The 22,448-nt window shown below is 37.3% G+C and overlaps 1 protein-coding gene across 1 annotated transcript in view; it reads right to left on the reverse strand.

The window, feature by feature from the left end:
- The window catches only part of ADGRV1 (adhesion G protein-coupled receptor V1), a 577,341-nt gene that overhangs the window by 470,762 nt on the left and 84,131 nt on the right, over window positions 1–22,448 (reverse strand). Inside the window, exons 21-24 of the mRNA XM_037012118.2 lie at window positions 21,215–21,588; window positions 13,991–14,167; window positions 3,045–3,225; window positions 1,859–2,061 (exon numbers count right to left, since the gene is read on the reverse strand). Coding sequence (XP_036868013.2) covers window positions 1,859–2,061; window positions 3,045–3,225; window positions 13,991–14,167; window positions 21,215–21,588 — 935 coding nt within the window. The remainder of the gene's footprint in view (window positions 1–1,858; window positions 2,062–3,044; window positions 3,226–13,990; window positions 14,168–21,214; window positions 21,589–22,448) is intronic.

Genomic DNA, 22,448 nt, shown 5'->3' on the forward strand with positions numbered 1-22,448 from the left:
CTGTACCTTGGTTTATGAGAAGCAGGTTAAAAACAGTGGTATCTGATACTCAAATTGTCTCCTCTTCTGCAAATGATCCCTCCTGGTATTTCCGCTCCATCCCCCCAGCAAATACATGCACATATACTCACATACACAGCCTAAAAACCCAGACTTGTACGCTAACACAGAACAAACAGAACTGAAGCATCACAGACAAGCGGTGATGTTAGACATCATAGACAAGAAGGCAAGTTAATGAGGTTTTTAGGGACAAGCAAACATAATTGGTTCTAAGTGGGAACAGGTCCCAACAGGCCATCTGAGCACCCCTGGAAAGCCTCATAACTGTCTCCAATGGTTACTAGCTTTCTGACAGTCATGAAAGATGGCTGTGTAGGTTTTTTGTTTTAATTATTAAAGAAAATGATAATCCAACTGGAGATTGAGGGTGTTCATACTACCTAGAAACTGAAGACCATCAAGTTTAAGGACTGAAGTATTTTTTTAAGAAAATGCAGAGAAATAATACTAAGCCATGTTGAAATGTCTTGTGGAATATATTACATACCAACTAATTCAAAACCCAAGAAATGTCAAGGTGAGAGAAAGGTAACTTGCCCAAGAAAAAGAGTTTGAGAAAGAAGAAATCTGAGTAAATTTTGCTAACTGGATTATAGCCAGATTAACTGAAATCTATTCAAGGTTTCTGAAGTTCAGCTAAAAAAGTATATACAAATCACTGAAAATGCACCATTATGTGTGTCTTACTAGAAAGAAGGGGAAAAACAGGAAAGCTAGTGTTAAATTTAAAGAAAAAGACTCTTTAGAAAAACAGAAATGTTGAAGGTTATAAAATACTCCCTAAAAAGTATAGCTGAGGGGAAATGAGTATTTGCATAATATGAGTATTGCTGATAATAAGCACAAGTAGTGGTTACTAAGTGTTACTTTGTAGGCACCATATACAGTACACAACACTTCAATGCTGCCATTAACCCTCGGAGTGATCCTACCCGGTAGATTATTATCTCTCTCTTATTATCTCTTCCTTACTGAGATTAGGAAGATTGAGTCTCCCAAGGCCACACATTGAGCAGATGGGTTTAAATCCAGTTCTGTCCAGTTACAAATTCTAAGCCTTTTTTTTTTTTTTTTTTTTTGCCAGTACCATGCTGCTCTCACATGGAGAAAAATAATTAAAATTGAGAAGAGATGTCTGGTGACAAATGGTAACTACACTTACTGTGGTGAAGATTTTATAAAGTATATAAATTGTCTAATCACTAAGTTGTGACTAGTCTAAAATACTTTAGTCCTTAGACTGATGGTCTTCAGTTTCTAGGTAGTCTGAACACCCCCAATCTTCAGTTGGATTATCATTTTCTATAATAATTAAAAAACCTACACCCCTATCCTCATGATTATCAGAAAGCTAATACTGATGGAGTTCTGTACTCCTGAAACTAATATAATATTGTATATCAACTATACTTCAATTTTAAAATTTTTTATTAAAAAAAGATAGGGACATAATTTCTTCATAATTTTAGTTTTGTTTGATGGACAATTTTGGTTTTGTTAAAACAAGTGAGAAACATAACTTTACATATCTGATCAAAAGCTGTAACATTAAAATAACACAAATGAAACCTATGACACATATAAACTACAAGAGAAATCAGTAGGACAGCTATTTAAGTGACAGGCTTCAAGACTGTAGTACTTTATGTAAATTTAAAAGTTGTAATGCCATCAGTGCTTATTTTCCTTGTTTAGCATGTCCCGGGACAGTGCAAATCCCTTCCAACCCTCCCAGAGGACTGTGTCTGTTTTATAAATGCAAACATTGCTTCAAAAGGAGCAAGGGATTTAATACCTGGTAGTCCTCAGGACTGAATGCTGTCAGGGACACTGTTCTAAATTCTGCCGTAACCCTCCCCAGGAGTCCCTGTGCGCGGACGATCAATAACCTAGCTTCCCCATCTTCCTCCTGCACAGTGATGTGCGGAATGCTGCTTGCAGGCAGGGTCATCGTGTCCTCAGGCTGGGGAGGCAGCCCTGTGGAGAACTGCAGCAAGCCTGGGAGATACAAAGAGAGGCAGGGCGTCTTGCGCCAGTTATCTGTGGAAGAATTTCTTATTCATTTGAAACAATCTTACACAATTACTCTGATCATCAGGATAAAACTCTGAGAGCTTTTACACAGAACAGACTTTTAGTGAAGACTTGATAAACATGCTTTTGACATGGAACGCATTAATAGTTTTCAGAATGTTGAAAGTTTAAATGATAGTTTCCCTTGTCTCTACCCAAAGAAAGTTTCCTTCCTTTTTTACTTTTTTTACAGAGGTATCAACAAAAAGAATGGTGATGGAGTTTTAAAATATATGCACTATGAAACATTTACTCATATTTGACTCTCAAATTCATTTTTAAACTTACAGCAGTATATGACTAATGGCACCTAAAAGGATTTCCAACACACTTTTAAAAAATAACTGAAAATCAGAGTTGAACAGCCTGCCAGGTTTTCTATACAGACCTCTCAATAGATGTTTTTGCTTTGTTCCTACCAAAGAACTTCTCCTTTTCAATGTAGAGAACAGTCTCAATTTATTAGGACAAACATCTAAGACGGTTCCCTAATTGAGAATGTTATCACTTTTTGGCATAAACCAAAAAGAAATTAAAATAAACAGTGATGATTCCACTTCTTGAAGCTTAATAAAGTATAAATGCCAAAGTACTTCAATTAGTTAGGTGTTCACATATCACAATAGGATAATTTTTAAAATAAAAAAATGTGATACCATGAAGAGAAATACTTTTTCCATTTTAAATTATCTTCATATAATTTTCAAAATATATACGAACTTCAGAAAGTAATCTTCATTTTTTCCTTTATAAGCAATATCCCTCAAAATGGCAGCTTACAGGTTCAAGAGCTTACAAGTCAGAGAGTCCAAAGGTGGTCTGCTTCAATTATTTGCAATAAAGACCTTAAGAGGTTCTCAACAAGACCAAGTAGTCCCGGAGCTGAGTGTATAAAAGTGTTGGGTTACCGTATGGATGATCACTAGCTTTGACGGTGATATCTGTCACTTCCTTTTCAGGATCTATGCTTGCACCACTGGTGGGAGTTGAACCTAGTTTCCCATCTCCAGGAATTGCAGAAACCAATGTCACACGGAAATATTCACTAAGTTCAGGAATATCATCATCAAGAACATATATATTCAGGACCTATAAATATAAAAATCCAGAGGCATTAGGCACTGAGACATATAGAAATTATTTTATCACTTACTGGAAGAAAACAGCCAATTAAATTATATTTCATTGAAGTTACTATTTAATGTGACTTATTTCTACACAAACATTAAAACCCAAAGGAAGAGAGATCTGAGAAAGTAATTCTTTAAACAATAATGGGTACTAAGCAGTAACATTTTCTCTAAATATCATGTTAATATCATGCCATATATAACATTGACATATTATATATATCTGTCAATATTATATCATATATTCTTTGTACCAAAAACAGTGGTATTACCAACTTCCCGGTACTGAGTTCCTAACTTAGGAACTCGTGCTCCCTGAGAGGATGTGGCAGGGTAGTAGGAAAGGGCAACATACGTGACTAGTTCCTGACTAAGGAAAGCCTGACATACTTACCATAGCATTTTACAAAACAGATTCACAATAGGTCTCAGAATTCTGACATCAGCATGAAAGAATGAGGCACACAGGGAACTACAATTAGATAACTAAGGCTGGAGTGGGAGAAAAGGCTGGGTGGTATCAGGAGTCAAAACATAGGAACCTTTTACGTTGTCATAAAAAAAAAATGCTCCATGGAGTGGAGCAAAATTAAAGAATCATAAGCAGGAGACTAACAAAATGAGAATTCTTAGAATAAATACCATGGCAGGGTAAATGGAGTGGAGAGAGCAAGAAAGGATGTTATGGGCTCAGTTAGGAGATGACTACCCAGACATAATGAAATCTTGAACTAATGCAGGGACAGTGGAGATGAATAAAAATAGATGGATTTGAGATTTGTTCTGGAGATCGAAGAAGACCCAGGCATTGATGACCACTTAGTGGAGGGAGTAAGGAGAAAGGAAGGAAGAGTACCTTCCTGGTTTCCCCAAGAAGGAGGATGAGGACAGCCTGAAACAAACTCTCACTCCAAATGCAATCTCCCAAACACTAGTGATTGGGCCTAAAGGCAGCTGAAGAACTTCTTGCAAGTGTAGGTTTTCTATTTTGGATTCAGTAGGTCTGAGGTAGACTATGAATTGGTTTTAATGTTCACTCTATCAGACTTTTAATTAAGAAAGGAATGCATGGCACAGCCAATGTGCTCAGAGAAGTGTAAAAATGACACCTACTACTACCCAAATCATGTCATTTTTCTTGAATTAAAAAGAATAATGAGCAGTCTGAAGATTTAAAATGTCTTGCTCCTAGAAAGGAAGCTGACAATGTTGCCAAAACATCAAGATATACATTAAAAATCATAAACAGAATTCTTAAAAGCTTTGAAGCATATCAAAGTAATAATTTGTTTTAGTGAAATGAAGAGTTTGAAACTGAAGATCTTTTCAAGGCATAAAAAAATGTATTTTAACAGTAATAGGGGGCGGAGCCAGGATGGCGGCGTGAGTAGAGCAGTGGAAATCTCCTCCCAAAAACACATAGAGCTATGAAAATATAACAAAGAAAAATCTTCCTAAAATAGAGACCACAGGACACAGGACAACATCCAGACCACATCCACACCTGCAAGAACCCAGTGCCTTGCGAAGGGGAGTGCTTTTTGGAAGTCTTAAAGGGGCAGAACAGGTCACTTAGACCAGAGGCAGGGAATCTGGGGATCCCTGGGCACTCTAACCCCCTGGGCAGCAGGGAGCACAGAGACCCCTTACGGAGATAAATAGCCTCCCAGCCACTCCCACTCCAACGGAGCTCCACCATTTTGGAGAAACAGCCCCAGCCAGGCCAAGCCCACAGCAACAGCGGAGATAAACCCCAAAGCAACTGGGCAGGAAGCAGAAGCCCTGTCTGCGCACAGCTGCCCAGCACAAGCAACTAGAGGTCGCTATTCTCCCAGGAAAAGGCTACAAACCAACAAGAAGGGAAGCTCTTCCAGCGGTCACTTGTACCAGCTCTGCAAACTATATCTATCACCATGAAAAGGCAAAACTACAGGCAGACAAAGATCACAGAGACAACACCTGAGAAGGAGACAGACCTAACTAGTCCTCCTGAAAAAGAATTCAAAATAAAAATCATGAACATGCTGACAGAGATGCAGAGAAAAATGCAAGAGCAATGGGATGAGATGCAGAGAAAAATGCAAGAGCAGTGGGATGAGATGCAGAGAAAAATGCAAGAGCAGTGGGAAGAAGTCCGGAAGGAGATCACAGATGTCAGGAAAGAGATCACAGAAGTGAAACAATCCCTGGAAGGATTTATAAGCAGAATGGATAAGATGCAAGAGGCCATTGAAGGAATAGAAGCCAGAGAACAGGAACGTATAGAAGCTGACATAGAGAGAGATAAAAGGATCTCCAGGAATGAAACAACACTAAGAGAAATATGTGACCAATACAAAAGGAATAACATTTGTATTATAGGGATACAAGAAGAGGAAGAAAGAGGAAAAGGGATAGAAAGTGTCTTTGAAGAAATAATTGCTGAAAACTTCCCCAAACTGGGGGAGGAAATAATCAAACAGACCATGGAATTACACAGAACCCCCAACAGAAAGGATCCAAGGAGGACAACACCAAGACACATAGTAATTAAAATGGCAAGGATCAAGGACAAGGAAAGAGTTTTAAAGGCAGCTAGACAGAAAAAGGTCACCTATAAAGGAAAAACAATCAGGCTAACATCAGATTTCTCAACAGAAACCCTACAGGCCAGAAGAGAATGGCATGATATACTTAATGCAATGAAACAGAAGGGCCTTGAACCAAGGATACTGTATCCAGCACGACTATCATTTAAATATGATGGTGGGATTAAACAATTCCCAGACAAGCAAAAGCTGAGGGAATTTGCTTCCCACAAACCACCTCTACAGGGCATCCTACGGGGACTGCTCTAGATGGGAGCACCCCTAAAAAGAGCACAGAACAAAACACCCAACATATGAAGAATGGAGGAGGAGGAATAAGAAGGGAGAGAAGAAAAGAATCTCCAGACAGTGTATATAACAGCTCAACAAGCGAGCTAAGTTAGGCAGTAAGATACTAAAGAAGCTAACCTTGAACCTTTGGTAACCACGAATCTAAAGCCTGAAATGGCAATAAGTACATATCTCTCAATAGTCACCCTAAATGTAAATGGACTTAATGCACCAATCAAAAGACACAGAGTAATAGAATGGATAAAAAAGCAAGACCCATCTATATGCTGCTTACAAGAAACTCACCTTAAACCCAAAGATAAGCATAGACTAAAAGTCAAGGGATGGAAAAACATATTTCAGGCAAACAACAGTGAGAAGAAAGCAGGGGTTGCAGTACTAATATCAGACAAAATAGACTTCAAAACAAAGAAAGTAACAAGAGATAAAGAAGGCCACTACATATGATAAAGGGCTCAGTCCAACAAGAGGATATAACCATTCTAAATATATATGCACCCAATACAGGAGCACCAGCATATGTGAAGCAAATACTAACAGAACTAAAGAGGGAAATAGACTGCAATGCATTCATTGTAGGAGACTTCAACACACCACTCACCCCAAAGGATAGATCCACCGGGTAGAAAATAAGTAAAGACACACAGGCACTGAACAACACACTAGAACAGATGGACCTAATAGACATCTATAGAACTCTACATCCAAAAGCAAGAGGATATACATTCTTCTCAAGTGCACATGGAACATTCTCCAGAATAGACGACATACTAGCTCACAAAAAGAGCCTCAGTAAATTCCAAAATATTGAAATTCTACCAACCAATTTTTCAGACCACAAAGGTATGAAAGTAGAAATAAATTCTACAAAGAAAACAAAAAGGCTCACAAACACATGGAGGCTTAACAACATGCTACTAAATAATCAATGGATCAATGAACAAATCAAAATAGAGATCAAGGAATATATAGAAACAAATGACAACAACAACACTAAGCCCCAACTTCTGTGGGATGCAGCGAAAGCAGTCTTAAGAGGAAAGTATATAGCAATCCAGGCACACTTGAAGAAGGAAGAACAATCCCAAATGAATAGTCTAACATCACAATTATTAAAACTGGAAAAAGAAGAACAAAGGAGGCCTAAAGTCAGCAGAAGGAGGGACATAATAAAGATCAGAAAAGAAATAAACAAAATTGAGAAGAATAAAACAATAGCAAAAATCAACGAAACCAAGAGCTGGTTCTTTGAGAAAATAAACAAAATAGATAAGCCTCTAGCCCAACTTATTAAGAGAAAAAGAGAGTCAACACAAATCAACATAATCAGAAATGAGAATGGAAAAATCACGACAGACTCCACAGAAATACAAAGAATTATTAAAGATACTATGAAAACCTATATGCCAACAAGCTGGAAAACCTAGAAGAAATGGACAACTTCCTAGAAAAATACAACCTCCCAAGACTGACCAAGGAAGAAACACAAAAGTTAAACAAACCAATTACAAGCAAAGAAATTGAAACAGTAATCAAAAAACTACCCAAGAACAAAACCCCGGGGCCGGACGGATTTACCTCGGAATTTTATCAGACACACAGAGAAGACATAATACCCATTCTCCTTAAAGTGTTCCACAAAATAGAAGAAGAGGGAATACTCCCAAACTCATTCTATGAGGCCAACATCACCCTAATACCAAAACCAGGCAAAGACCCCACCAAGAAAGAAAATTACAGACCAATATCCCTGATGAATGTAGATGCAAAAATACTCAATAAAATATTAGCAAACAGAATTCAACAGTATATCAAAAAGATCATACACCATGACCAAGTGGGGTTCATCCCAGGGTTGCAAGGATGGTACAACATTTGAAAATCCATCAACATCATCCACTACATCAACAAAAAGAAAGACAAAAACCACATGATCATCTCCATAGATGCTGAAAAAGCATTTGACAAAATTCAACATCCATTCATGATAAAAACTCTCAGCAAAATGGGAATAGAGGGCAAGTACCTCAACATAATAAAGGCCATATATGATAAACCCACAGCCAGCATTATACTGAACAGCGAGAAGCTGAAAGCATTTCCACTGAGATCGGGAACCAGACAGGGATGCCCACTCTCCCCACTGTTATTTAACATAGTACTGGAGGTCCTAGCCACGGCAATCAGACAAAACAAAGAAATACAAGGAATCCAGATTGGTAAAGAAGAAGTTAAACTGTCACTATTTGCAGATGATATGATACTGTACATAAAAAACCCTAAAGACTCCACTCCAAAACTACTAGAACTGATATCGCAATACAGCAAAGTTGCAGGATACAAAATTAACACACAGAAATCTGTAGCTTTCCTATACACTAACAACGAATCAATAGAAAGAGAAATCAGGAAAACAATTCCATTCACCATTGCATCAAAAAGAATAAAATACCTAGGAATAAACCTAACCAAAGAAGTGAAAGACTTATACTCTGAAAACTACAAGTCACTCTTAAGAGAAATTCAAGGGGACACTAATAAATGGAAACTCATCCCATGCTCATGGCTAGGAAGAATTAATATCGTCAAAATGGCCATCCTGCCCAAAGCAATATACAGATTTGATGCAATCCCTCTCAAATTACCAGCAACATTCTTCAATGAATTGGAACAAATAATTCAAAAATTCATATGGAAACACCAAAGACCCTGAATAGCCAAAGCAATCCTGAAAAAGAAGAATAAAGTAGGGGGGATGTCACTCCCCAACTTCAAGCTCTACTACAAAGCCATAGTAATCAAGACAATTTGGTACTGGCACAAGAACAGAGCCACAGACCAGTGGAACAGATTAGAGACCCCAGAAATTAACCCAAACATATATGGTCAATTAATATTTGATAAAGGAGCCATGGACATACAATGGGGAAATGACAGTCTCTTTAACAGATGGTGCTGGCAAAACTGGACAGCTACATGTAGGAGAATGAAACTGGACCATTGTCTAACCCCATATACAAAGGTAAACTCAAAATGGATCAAAGACCTGAATGTAAGTCATGAAACCATTAAACTCTTGGAAAAAAACATAGGCAAAAACCTCTTAGACATAAACATGAGTGAGCTCTTCTTGAACATATCTCCCCGGGCAAGGAAAACAACAGCAAAAATGAGCAAGTGGGACTACATTAAGCTGAAAAGCTTCTGTACAGCGAAAGACACCATCAATAGAAGAAAAAGGAACCCTACAGTATGGGAGAATATATTTGAAAATGACAGATCCGATAAAGGCTTGACGTCCAGAATATATAAAGAGCTCACACGCCTCAACAAACAAAAAACAAATAACCCAATTAAAAAATGGGCAGAGGAACTGAACAGACAGTTCTCCAAAAAAGAAATACAGATGGCCAAGAGACACATGAAAAGATGCTCCACATCGCTAATTATCAGAGAAATGCAAATTAAAACTACAATGAGGTATCACCTCACACCAGTAAGGATAGCTGCCATCCAAAAGACAAACAACAACAAATGTTGGTGAGGCTGTGGAGAAAGGGGAACCCTCCTACACTGCTGGTGGGAATGTAAATTAGTTCAACCATTGTGGAAAGCAGTATGGAGGTTCATCAAAATGCTCAAAACAGACCTACCATTTGACCCAGGAATTCCACTCCTAGGAATTTACCCTAGGAACGCAGCAATCAAGTTTGAGAAAGACAGATGTGCACACTCCTATGTTTATCGCAGCACTATTTACAATAGCCAAGAATTGGAAGCAACCTAAATGTCCATCGGTAGATGAATGGATAAAGAAGATGTGGTACATATACACAATGGAATACTACTCAGCCATAAGAAGTGGAAAAATCCAACCATTTGCAGCAACATGGATGGAGCTGGAGAGTATTATGCTCAGTGAAATAAGCCAAGCGGAGAAAGAGAAATACCAAATGATTTCACTCATCTGAGGAGTATAGGAACAAAGGAAAAACTGAAGGAACAAAACAGCAGCAGAATTACAGAACCCAAAAATGGACTAACAGGTACCAAAGGGAAAGGAACTGGGGAGGATGGGTGGGCAGGGAGGGATAAGGGGGGGGAAGAAGAAGGGGGGTATTAAGATTAGCATGCATGGGGGGAGGGAGAAAGGGGAGGGTGGGCTGCACAGCACAGACAGGACAAGTAGTGACTCTCCAACATTTTGCTAAGCTGATGGACAGTAACCGTAATGTGGTTGTTAGGGGGGACCTGATATAGGGGAGAGCATAGTAAACATAGTATTCTTCATGTAAGTGTAGATTAAAAATTAAAAAAAAAAAAAAAAGAAAAGAAAGAAAGAAAGAAAAGGGGGATTACTCCTTAACAGGATAAAACTATTGGTAAATCAAAGATCAACGCATGCTTTAAATATCCTTAATGTTGATCACTTAAAGGGTGTCAGATGATCAGCTATGGAGGTACTCTTTTCTGATAATATTCCTTTCTCTTAATTAAAAAAAAAAAAAAAAAGCAGTTACTGTGTGCTGACCTCCAATGAGTTCTGCACAGTGGTATAGAGGGCATGTCAAAGTGTGGGCAAAGGGTCTTTTTGTTTCTATGCAGAAGATCAAGGCCTAGCTTGGATACCCAGAAAATGAACTAAGATACGATATGAGGAGGAGCTTCCGGCATCAGCACTCTCTGGAGGACTTGTGCCGGGGGATGATCATCAAAAAGCCTCCACAGGGATCCGGACGATGCTGCGGTTGTGGCTGCATCCAGCCCACCGTCTCCTGGACTTGCCATAGGAATGAGGAGGGAGATGTCTAGGCTGGCATGTGCATACAGTGAGACAACGAATTTGACTGGATCTGTACTGTTGGAACTCAACCAGGAGTTGGGAGGGGTGCAAGTTGTAGCACTCCAAAATCTCATGACTATAGACTATCTATGGTTAAAAGAACATATGGGATGTGAACAGATCCCAGAAATGGGCTGCTTTAATTTGTCTGATGGTTCAAGTACAGTTGGACAATATCCATCATATCATAGATAAATTTTCACAAATGCCTAGGGTGCCTAAATGGTTTTCTTGGCTTCACTGGAGATGGTTGGTAATTATAGATTTGCTTAGTTTATGTCACCGTATTCCTATTATGTTAATATGCGTGCGCAATTTAGTTAGTAGTTTAAAACCTATACATGCCTAAGGTACTCTACAAGAAGATATGTCAAAGAAATAATCAATCCTCCCATGTTTCCTTCATATGCTACATCTATATAGCTTTTCTTCTTCCTTCCTAATTACAACCCTTAAATAGAATTCGTGCCTCATATCGAATTTACCGAGTATCATAATTCCTCCAGGTTGTAAAGATACCTCGAGACAAGTGCTGGGCATAGAAGCCACAAGGCATAAATCTGCAAAGAAGTAAAAAAGCTAACCTTTGCAAACAATATGGCTTCTCTCTTACTTACCAACTTTACATTTCCCTGTATGGCCCCGGACGATGACTGGTTAGCCAGAGACGGGTAAGATTCCTCAAGGGAGGAACAACCTAAGACAGGCACAGTTGCAGGGGGGCCATCAGGTGAGTTGGGGATCAACAGAGGTGAGGCTCAGAACCTCACCCCCCCTGCTTTGAGGGAAATCTTCTGCATCCGTGGATGTCTTGCTGCCCTTGTCTAGCCTGGATTAATACTTAGTCCATAGGCACACACCTGATCATCTGATCATCTACATTTGCCTTCTTACAGCACTAAACTATGTTTTCTACCTTTATCTTGCATCTACCTACCACTTCATCATTTTATTAAAAATAAAAATAATAATAATAATAGGAGAAATGTGGGATCAACATATAAATCAAGTACAAAAATCAAACGAATATTCATATTTGACCTGATTGTTTATAGGTCATATTGCATGATCAAAACCGAAAGTTTCTGTGATGAATGCCCTTGTACTGTTCACCATGTAAGAATTTATTCACTATGTAAGAATTCGTTCACCATGTAAGAACTTGTTCGTTATGCTTCAGAAGATTGGAGACTGACGAGAATTAGGCTTGAGATGGATTAATGATTGTACATTGAGCGTTGACCCCCCTATACTGAATTTTATTGTTGTTAACAACCATTTGATCAATAAATATGAGAGATGCCCTCTCAAAAAAAAAAAAAATGTATTTTACATGGTGACTCATACACAAAACAGTATTTACCTTTATTTACTACATGCTATACATTCTATTTCTATTCTATTTAAAATCTTAGTCATAACTCAATTGATTTCATAATCAATGGGTCATTTAAAAAATCTTGAAAAACACATTTCCAGTGTACTTCCCTGTACTGCGCGCGCGCGCACACACACACACCTTTCAGACTCCCTTGCAGCTGCAATCTAGATGTGATTGTTAAGTATATTCAGTTAGATGCATTCCCCAGATACATGAAAGATAGTAGCAAACTGAGGCCACCTTTCTGTTGTTTGGGTTGGAAAGCACAGCCAGGAAGCATTAGCAGACATCTCAGTATCCAGTCAGTATCCATATCTCTGGATATGCAAGACTGAGAGGTGGTATAGACCTAGCTGATATGGTATTATAAAACAACTCCACTATTTAATGTTACTATTTTTGCTTTAAAGGTCAATTATTTCTTAAATTTAAAAATCACAGAAAAAATATTTTAAGTCAATCCTGACAGAAACATATACAACTATTTTCCAGACCAAAATTTGAGCAACTTTATCTCTTCTAAAATGTATATGAATCCACTTTGTACAACAATGGTTCCCAGTTACATTTTTATTTCATAGTTGGTAAATTTTCCAAAGGAAAATTGGGAGGATCAACTCAGTTTTCCAAGTAGGAATATTAAAATAATATCACATACTATCATTATTACTTGGTGAAAGAAAAGAATACTTTAAATCCAAAAGAGAACTGGAAAAGATGGTCCTTTAAATTGAAAAATGTTAGCCTTATGAAAACTTACTAGTTGTCCTAATTTTCCTCTTTTTACCAAGACCAGTAAAACATTTATCATGGATCTATCTGCAGACTGCTATTAGGGAACTTTTGTTATAAACTATTTAATTTGTTTCCTCACTCCCCAAAATTATAGAGATATGATTATTCTTCTTTAGCTTCAACTCTTCAAATCTAAATGTTTTAAATCTTCCCTCAATTTTTATCTTTTCATCAAATAAACTCCTAGCTCCCATAGAAATTTCCTCAGATTATATTTGCAAAAGCCTTAGTTATTTTACTATTTACCCCTGATGAGCAATAGGCTATTTATACTTTTAATGAAAATTTATATTGATAATGAATATTCTACCATGACAGAATAAAAGAATGTGAAAATATTCTGATATAGGAGGAGGTTTCATCCCATCTCCACTTATAAGAAGTATCATTTATTTCTGGATCATCTATTCAGACATGAGACTATGATTTGTGGAAAGTGTTAAAACTGGAGATCACTTGTACTTTCAAAACAAAGAAAAATTCATTTTTTTCAAATTTAAAAATAAACTGAGATTATAGTTACAAGAATTTCTCATTGGCTGATCAGAATTATACCATTAAGTATTCTGCTTAAGTTTCCCTTTACATGAGTAATAACAAAAACCCACAATGATAAACCTTTGGCATACCATTTTCATTATTGAAATCCTTACTTTTTCTTTTGCATAAATAAATACAAAAATATGTTATATTATGCCATAAAACCTAATCACCTAAATATTTTTAATTACTTAAATAGCGAGAAGCTGTAAATAAATTGCAGAACAAACACATTAGGAAAAGCTTTCCAGGAGGCTTTCAAAGAAACAAAGAAGGTAGGGTTTACCTCTGATCTCTGCCAAGGAAGGAATGTGATAGCTCCACTGGCATTAGCAAAATCATCGACAAGGTAATTCATGCCATCAGATTCGATCTGCGAGATGGTGTAAAAAACATGCACATAGTCCAGAGCTCCTCTGGTTCGCTCCACCACACATGAAATGGTGGATCCCTCCTCTGCAATCTGAAATTGAACATAAATTATTGAGAAGTATATTTCGATTCGAATCAGTGATAAATTACAATGCTTTCATGAAATCCTTTTTCTATAAACTTAATTCTGTAACTTCCAAAAACTCTATGGAGCTTTTACATTCCTCCAGATATATTTTTGACTGCTAAGAAATGTTTACAACCATTCATTTTTCTCTCTCCTTTACAAGCAGAAAGAGTTATACTCGGTTAACTGTACATGTAATTCACTCATTGATACCTGCTGTGTGCCAGTCTCTACATTAGATGCTATGGTTACAGAAGATTTTTCTAAAAAGCATGTATGTGTTGATTTTTTCATGTGGATAATATTTTCTTCTAAATATGTTAAGATAATGCTTAAAATTATATGGAGCAAGTTAGAATATCTTCTTAAGTAAGGTCTTCATACTCTTCAGTTCTTAGTCTCAATTCAGTATTTGTATGTTAGAAAACTTATGTAATTCATAGAAAAAAAGGACTAAAACTAAATGGAGCTCAAAATGAAAATCTTAATATATATAGTCACTATTTTTCATATCAACTATAAGCACCTCTGGTCAACATTAGATGGAGCCAGTGTGGTATTAACATTACGGCTAGAGGAAACAGATTTGAAATTTGCCTACAACTAGAAAATAGTCAAAACTGTCAATGAGCATGGAAGCACCAGATGTTCCAGTAAATCCTCTTGAGTTTCACTGAAAATCAGCATCCCAAGTCCCAAGTGCAGCAGGAACTCTAGGGCCACACAGTGAAGATCGAGCACCTGAGGCAATACTCTGCCTGTTCGTTCACTGGCTGGAGAAGACCAAATTGACCTGGTGGCTGTCCAGTGCATCTCCTGGCGGACACTCCCAGACCCAGCCAGAACCACACTTCAAATCCAGTGGTGCCTAAAGCATGGGAGCAGGAAACAAATTCTGGCAGCACTGGGAATGCTGGAGATAGGCCAATCTTACTTCTACCTCTTGCTTCCTAAGCCCTTGTGGTCTAGGTCCTGGGACACAGAACCAGGTATCAGCCATTGGATACACACACTGCATCCTGGAAGACAACGTATCACCCCAACAAGATGAGCTCAAGTCCCTGAGCTAGCACCTCGGCTGAGTCTTTAACAGGCCATCCCACTGTTGTGCTAGACCACTTGCTTCAAGTGCTATGGCAAATAGTAAAGCCAGGGCTGTGGCTGAGTACCCACTGTTTAGCTCCCTCACATAAAACAAGTCCCTTTGAGGCAATGTACTGCAGATTCTCAGGAGAAAAACTAAGGCCGGCATTCAGCTTTCACCTGGTGGTGTGGCAGATGTCATAAACAAATACACTCACATGCTAAATTAAGTATTAATTCCAATAATAGTGAGTTACTCCCACCTCTTGAGTAAACGGGCCCAACAGATCTATCTATCACTCAGTAGCTTATTGGAAGTGCTTAGCATTGGTGTTTGCTGCTTGCTGTTGGGACATTTAGCAGCAACAGTGTCCAGATTCAACTTGGGAACAGAGATCTCATCCTGTCAGGCCCATGCCTAGCCCCAATCCCTGCCACCACCCTGTTAGGGTGCCTTGCTGGTGGGGCCTGGCTGACATCTGATGGATACCTCACCCTAACTTTCCAGTTGCTGAGAGCCTTTTGGGAAATGTCCCCTCATACTTAGGGTCTATTCCCAGTGGTCTCTTCACACATACCTCTTTACACAAATCTCCAAACTTCCTTAAATAGAGACTTGATTCTTCCAAGCCCCTGAGCATCCACTACGTCATTAGTACTGCTCAGAGGCACAGGTATCTTCATACTTCAAACCACTTCTCCCTCCACATAAAATGGCCACATGGGCTGTTCACGGCTTTGCCCACTCCTGAGTGGGGCAGCAGAGTGGCAGAGCCACTGTCAGCCCCAACACGACACCCCTCAAACAGCTTCCAGCTACCTCAGTTCAACACGTGTGTTACCGGCCACATTTACCTGTTTCTGTCTGCATCTCCGTGCCCTCCCATTTCAGATAATCTCCTTCCTTCACTTAATGAGAACACACAAGCTACAATTCCACTGGTGCCCACTTCCACAAGCAAACTTAAGGTCTTTTTCAAGGTTGCCCTTTCTTTTGCCCTATTTATTGTAGTATTTGAGTATTAAATCATTTCTCGTATAAAACTATTTTTTAAAATTAGGTCCCTATCTTTCTTAAATGTCACTGAGCAAGAAGTACTTGAGCAGTGTTCTAACCCATCTTCCTTGTGAGCTGTTTTCATTACGCATCTTGGGTGGTGTGGTGACTAGTAGGAACTCATCTATCACATATGGCAGAGCTGACTGTTCTGGGGTGGAGCCCCCAACCCTGGAGAGAAGGGGTAGCAGCAAAGAGACCCAGGAGCTCAATACAGCTTTGAATTTAATTCCCACCTGGGCATCTACACTAGCATTTTCATTGTAGCCAAGTGGTACACCAGCAAACATGAGGTGGACAGAGTAAAGCCAAACAGTCCTGAGCCACGTCACTCCACCACTTATCACGCACTCCCAATCTCAGTTATCTCCTCTTGAAATGATCATAATATCCCAACATGTGAATATGCAACCTTTCCCTTTTTAGCCAGAGGCATGGATGAAACAGATCCAAAGATACTCTCAGGAATTTAAGATGTTTCCATACAACTTTTACCAAGTCAGTGAGCACTACCACATCCAGAACTAAGAAAAGGGATTATTCTTAAAGCAGTCATATGTAGAAAAGTTATCTAACCATACCTTCATTTAGTAAAACTTTCATCAAAATCTATCATCTATTGTTTTTGGTTAAAAACAAAAAACAGAAAGACTGTCCATTTTCAATACAGTTGTGTGCAAAAATGTGCTACATATCAAAACTTTTTAAAGAAATTAAAGAATATTTTATACAATAAAGTAAATTCTATTAAGTTCTAATTGGAGAGGAAACTTCAAACATCAAGGGTCCATCGAAAAATTACATATGGTTCTTGGCAAAAATCCACCTTTACAGAGAAATGACATAATGCCTAGATTTGCATTAAAAATTACTTCAGCCAAAGAAAAAGTAAAACAAGATTGGCAAACGGATAATTGTTGAAGCTAGGAGATGAGTTGCTGGGATCCATTCCATTTTCTGTATTTTTGTGCATGGACAAAACTTCCAATTTAAAAAGATTTTTGCCTCCCAGCCCATTTCCCTGTCAGAGATTTTGATGCAGAAACAAGGTCCTCAATCAGGATAGATGCCTAGGAATAAGCATTAGATATTTCTGACAAAGCTGTCCATGCAGAACACTTATGGTAATATTGGACTGAGGATGAAATTATTAACACCGAAAGATTAAGACATAGAGAATAAGTAAAACATTTTCCTCTACTATTAAAACGTTCATCTAATTTACTTTAGAATCATGATACAAGCAAATGTTTAGGCCAAAGGTACATAACCAAGTAATAATAATCAGAACCACCATCATTCAGTTTTTTACAAGAAACACCAGGAGCCACTACTCTGTTTTCTCTTTTCAGTCAGGAATTTGTTGAAATTTCAGATCAGCAGAAGAGTAATTATAAAGTTTAACAATAAGAAATTTTTCAAACACATTTTCCTAGAAAAAATAATGCACTATTCTGAGCCAAGAATTGGCTTGCTCTACTGAAATAGGAGATAAAAACTAAATAATTATGCATCCAATTAATTTTTTATTTTGTTTCATGCTTGGGTGATGACTGTGATATCAGATTATATTGGTATCACTTGTATCTAAAAGAATCTATTCAAGTAACATATGGCAGGCACTTAAAAACACACACAGTCCACAGTTAAGTCATATTCTCACTTTTACATCTCAGAATGTCTGGAAATTAATTCTTAAGCCATGAGTTTATAAATACAAAACAATCCCAGTATAAGTTACAAAAGTAAAATAAGGAGACTAGTTAAGTTTTATGAATTATATTATGAAAAGCAATCTCATTATTTTATAACTATGGGGCATACAAAACTGCAGGTCATACAAAAATACTGGCAAAATTGGTGGATAGAAACACAACATAACAAAAGTGCACAGAATAACAAAATATGGGAAGGCAACATGAGAATGTGGTCAGTAGGCTAAATCCAACAAACATCAGTCATCTGTTCAATGCAGATCCTACTTGGAGTCCAAAGAACTCTGTGGCATGCCCCACCAGGGCTCTAAACTGTGCAAGTTTATTCATTCTTCAATTATAATTAAGCACCTGCTATTTACCAAAACATGGTATACCTGGCTGAAAGGGAACAAATCACAAAATAATTATCATCTCTTTCATTATGCTAAGTAGTAGACTACATCATAACCTACATATTTTCATTATCTGTTCAAGATGTGATTATGCTTATTTTAACTTTAATACTACTTTATCTCATATGAATCAATGAAAAATGTAAAAGCATAACACAACTCAGAAGTCTTAAAGGGACCCATGGCCTTCAGCATTTTTTGAAAGGTTAAGAAAAGTTAACTTTTCAATGTTACTGCAGCAACATAATGGGGAAGAAACAATCTATGGACGTGACAGTGGTTTTTAATTTGTGGAAATGAAGCAAATAACCACAAAATTAAAACTGTGAAGACAATTCCAGGCATAGAGTAAGACTGCAGCTCTCAAATATTTTGGTTTCAGAAACTCTGGACACTCAAAAAATTACTGAGAACTTCAAGGAGTATTTTTCTTATGTTGGTAAAATGTCTTGATATTTACCATTTTACAAATGAAATCTGAAAAAAGTCAAATATTTATATAGTAACTAATTTTAAAATAGTAATAATAAACTCATATGTGCTACCATAAGCAACATATTTTATGAGAAATAACCATATTTTCTAAAACAAAAAAAATTAGGAAAAGGGGGCATTGTTTTACACTTCTGCAAATCACTTTGATGTCTAACTTAATAGAAGACAGCTAGATTTTCACATGGAGCTAAACCAGCATCAACACAATCTATCAGTGGAACTTGTGAGACAAGCCAGCACTGAAAGCTTATTGAAATGGTCCAGAAAGCCAGAGAAACACACAAAAATAATTCCTCATTTTAGGCAGGTTTTTTTAATTTTTGAATTTTTTTCAGTTTGGTTGTCTATGCATTTTAACTGAATCTAAATATGTATTATTTGAACTATGAGCCATTTCATATCTTGGTATTAAAATACATTCACAAGTCAACAAAGATTTATTGAGTACCTACTATGTTCCATTCTAGGTGATAGAGATACAATAATGAACAATAAGACCTTATTACATTCAGAGCTCTCTCACCTTTGTTGTAGGGTAGAAAGGAATAGCCACTAAATACGCATACTTATAAATAACAAAGGGAATTTAAAAGAATGATCAGTGCTACAAAGAGAAGTAAAACTAGGTGAAAGGACAGAGTAACCAGTTGGGAGAAGGGGAGGCAAATCATTTTAAATAAGAAAGTTGTCTTTGAGATGTCTCTGGAGCTCACACTGGAATGACTGATACTGAAAATCTGGATAAGAATGTTCCAAATAGAGAAGCTAGGAAGTGCTGGTGGCCTGAGACTGGAACCGAAACATGCTGATGAAAGGGGAGAATTACACAAGAAGTCAGAGCCACAGGCCAGGTTGTGAAGGGAACTGAAGGGAAGCTGATTTTACATGGTACCGTAATAATTATCACAAACTGTTGGAAGCCACCTGTCTTTTTTAAAATAGAAATGATGATACTAAGGGGAGACAATAGATTAGAAATCACAAGATGTAGGTTCAAATTCTGGTTCTTCCTATTGTATCTCAGGAGCAAAAAAAGAAAAAAAGAAAGAATGGAAAATGAATATTTAGGAAGTACTAGTAACTGCCAAGCTTTGAACCAGGTAGTTGATCCTGTCTCACTTAATTCAACTTCGGTTGATTATTTCCTTCAGGTCTCTAAGTCTCAGTTTCTAATCCTATAAAGTGGAGAGAGTAATAATATCTGTTGCAGCTATGTTATGAATTGTCAGAGGTGAATTAAAAACTTCACATGTAAAGTTCCATGATGACTGAACATCATTTAAGGTATCATTATAGATGAAGATACTTCTTTTTTAACTTATAGATTTGTATGACATTTGCCCTCCCTAATCTAGGATATTATTTGTATTTCTGGTGTGGACAAAGACCACTATTTGCAGATCTCTTATGATTGCCACCACACCAAAGAGCTAAGAGGGGCAAGAAGATAGTCTAGAGAGCTAGGTACCCCAATGTGAGGTACAATAAGGCCTCTGACCTAGATACGTTTCTCAGGCTCTATCCAGTCATGTTTTTCTTAATTGCTTCATTTTGCATATACATCCTTCTAGACCTATGAGACTCAACTTGCAAAGAAAAAGACTCCTTCCTGTTCCTTGGCATCCGTTCATGGACATGGAGCTGTTGCTGTCACACACACCTGTGGAGTAGTTTCATGAGATCTCACATTACAGAACAGGAAAGCAAGATGATTACAAATCTTTGAAAACTTGGAAAGAACTGATAAGGAGAGTCAAACAATCTAATGAATTACTCTGACCAAGAACGTTGATAAGAAAGGCATTTACACCCCATGTGGAAGAACGCTGTAACTAATTTAAGTGCATTTCACATGGGAAAAAACGCTCAAAATATTTTATTTTAATGAAATTTCAACTAAAATTATTCATAGAAGCTTTCAGTATATATTCTCATTTACTTATGCAGCATTCAAATACTAGCCAAAATTACACTGCATGTAGAATCTAACTATGCATTCTGTGAAATGCATTACACTTAAAGATAATCTTCAAAGTTTTGTTTCCTAACTTGTTACAACTTCTATCAACTCACTAAGCTTCTGATTCAAATTGTGAAGTTAAAAGAGTAAAGATCTTAATTTACGCTTACAGCCACTTGCTCTAGCATACTTTTGAGCTTAGAATACATTCACAAGCAATTTTACCAAATGAGAGAAAACCCACTCCCAAATAAATCTACCTGCAATGAATTTTTGACTCCAAAATTCTCCAAACTCACCACTTACCTCTGGAATACAAGTTCCTGTGAAACCAAACAAGCCATTGGCATTGTCACTTTTTTGTATTATTAATCTTGCTGTGCTTTTCTCTTCAGAAATTCGAGCTCCTCCATATACAGAGACTAGTTTAAGAATGAATAATTCTTCTCCTTCCTCTTCATTGTCATCTCTTGCAGAAATAATGAATGATTTGTTAGTTTCTCCCTGTCTGAATTCCAAATATCCAGAAACAGGGTGCAAATCACTCTTTGCTGGCATGGCATGAAGTTCAAAAATTTCTTCAAGGGTCAGTTTTCGCTCATAGGACCTCACATCCTGCATCAAACCTGTAAATCGGTCCCTGCCATTCATTCCTGCCCCAATTCTCAGTATTCCAGGACCTGAAATTAGAGATGGTTTAAATGCTACCATATTCACAACTATCCAAGGTTTAAATGCTATAATATTCACAACTATCCTGTCCTAAACTATAAATATGATTAGGAAAGTGAAGCAATTTTATTGAAAGGTTTTAGTAGGTAAGTAAAGCTTTTGCATAACTAAAATACAATCAAATGAAAGGTATTTTCTGTTATGAAGAAAATGAATCAGTAATCACTGGTATTTAAGACATTCTGTACTGAAGGATATTTTATACATGTGTATATACGTGTATATATTCGGACTGACATTTCTTCCAGTAAATTTTCAGATTTCCTTGCCCACCTACAAATGCAGTTAAGCAATGGATTTATTATTTTAAACTTAGTGTTAAAATTCTTTGAGAACTTCAAGGTTCGACCAATTAGAAATTCATTTTGAGTTAAAGTTGTGAGAATTCAGCAAAAAAAGCTTTTGTGGACCAAACTTAACTCTTTACCCAAACAACTACTGCAATGGATGTAGAAAAAGGAGTACTTCTTCCCAGAAACATCATTACATGCAAATCTTAGGGACTGTTTCATGATAACATGCAACCCAACTACATTACTATGTATAGTTAATACATATCAATAACAACTCTTTTCAGGAATTCACCAATTCTTATTTATTTACTCATTCTCTCTCTCTCTAATAACTCAGCTAAAATATTTATGTTGAGATGAAAGTTTGGCAGTGGTTTGGGCAAAAAGTACAATATTTCTTATCAACATCATCAATCAAACTTTTATAAGCACCACTCAGAGAGCTCCTTTAGGGTGGTCACAAGCAGACTGCACATCATCATCACAGTCACCCCGGGCCTCCTTCTCCAGTGGTT

Source organism: Manis javanica, chromosome 1 (assembly GCF_040802235.1).
Source record: "Manis javanica isolate MJ-LG chromosome 1, MJ_LKY, whole genome shotgun sequence".
Lineage (NCBI taxonomy): Eukaryota > Metazoa > Chordata > Mammalia > Pholidota > Manidae > Manis > Manis javanica.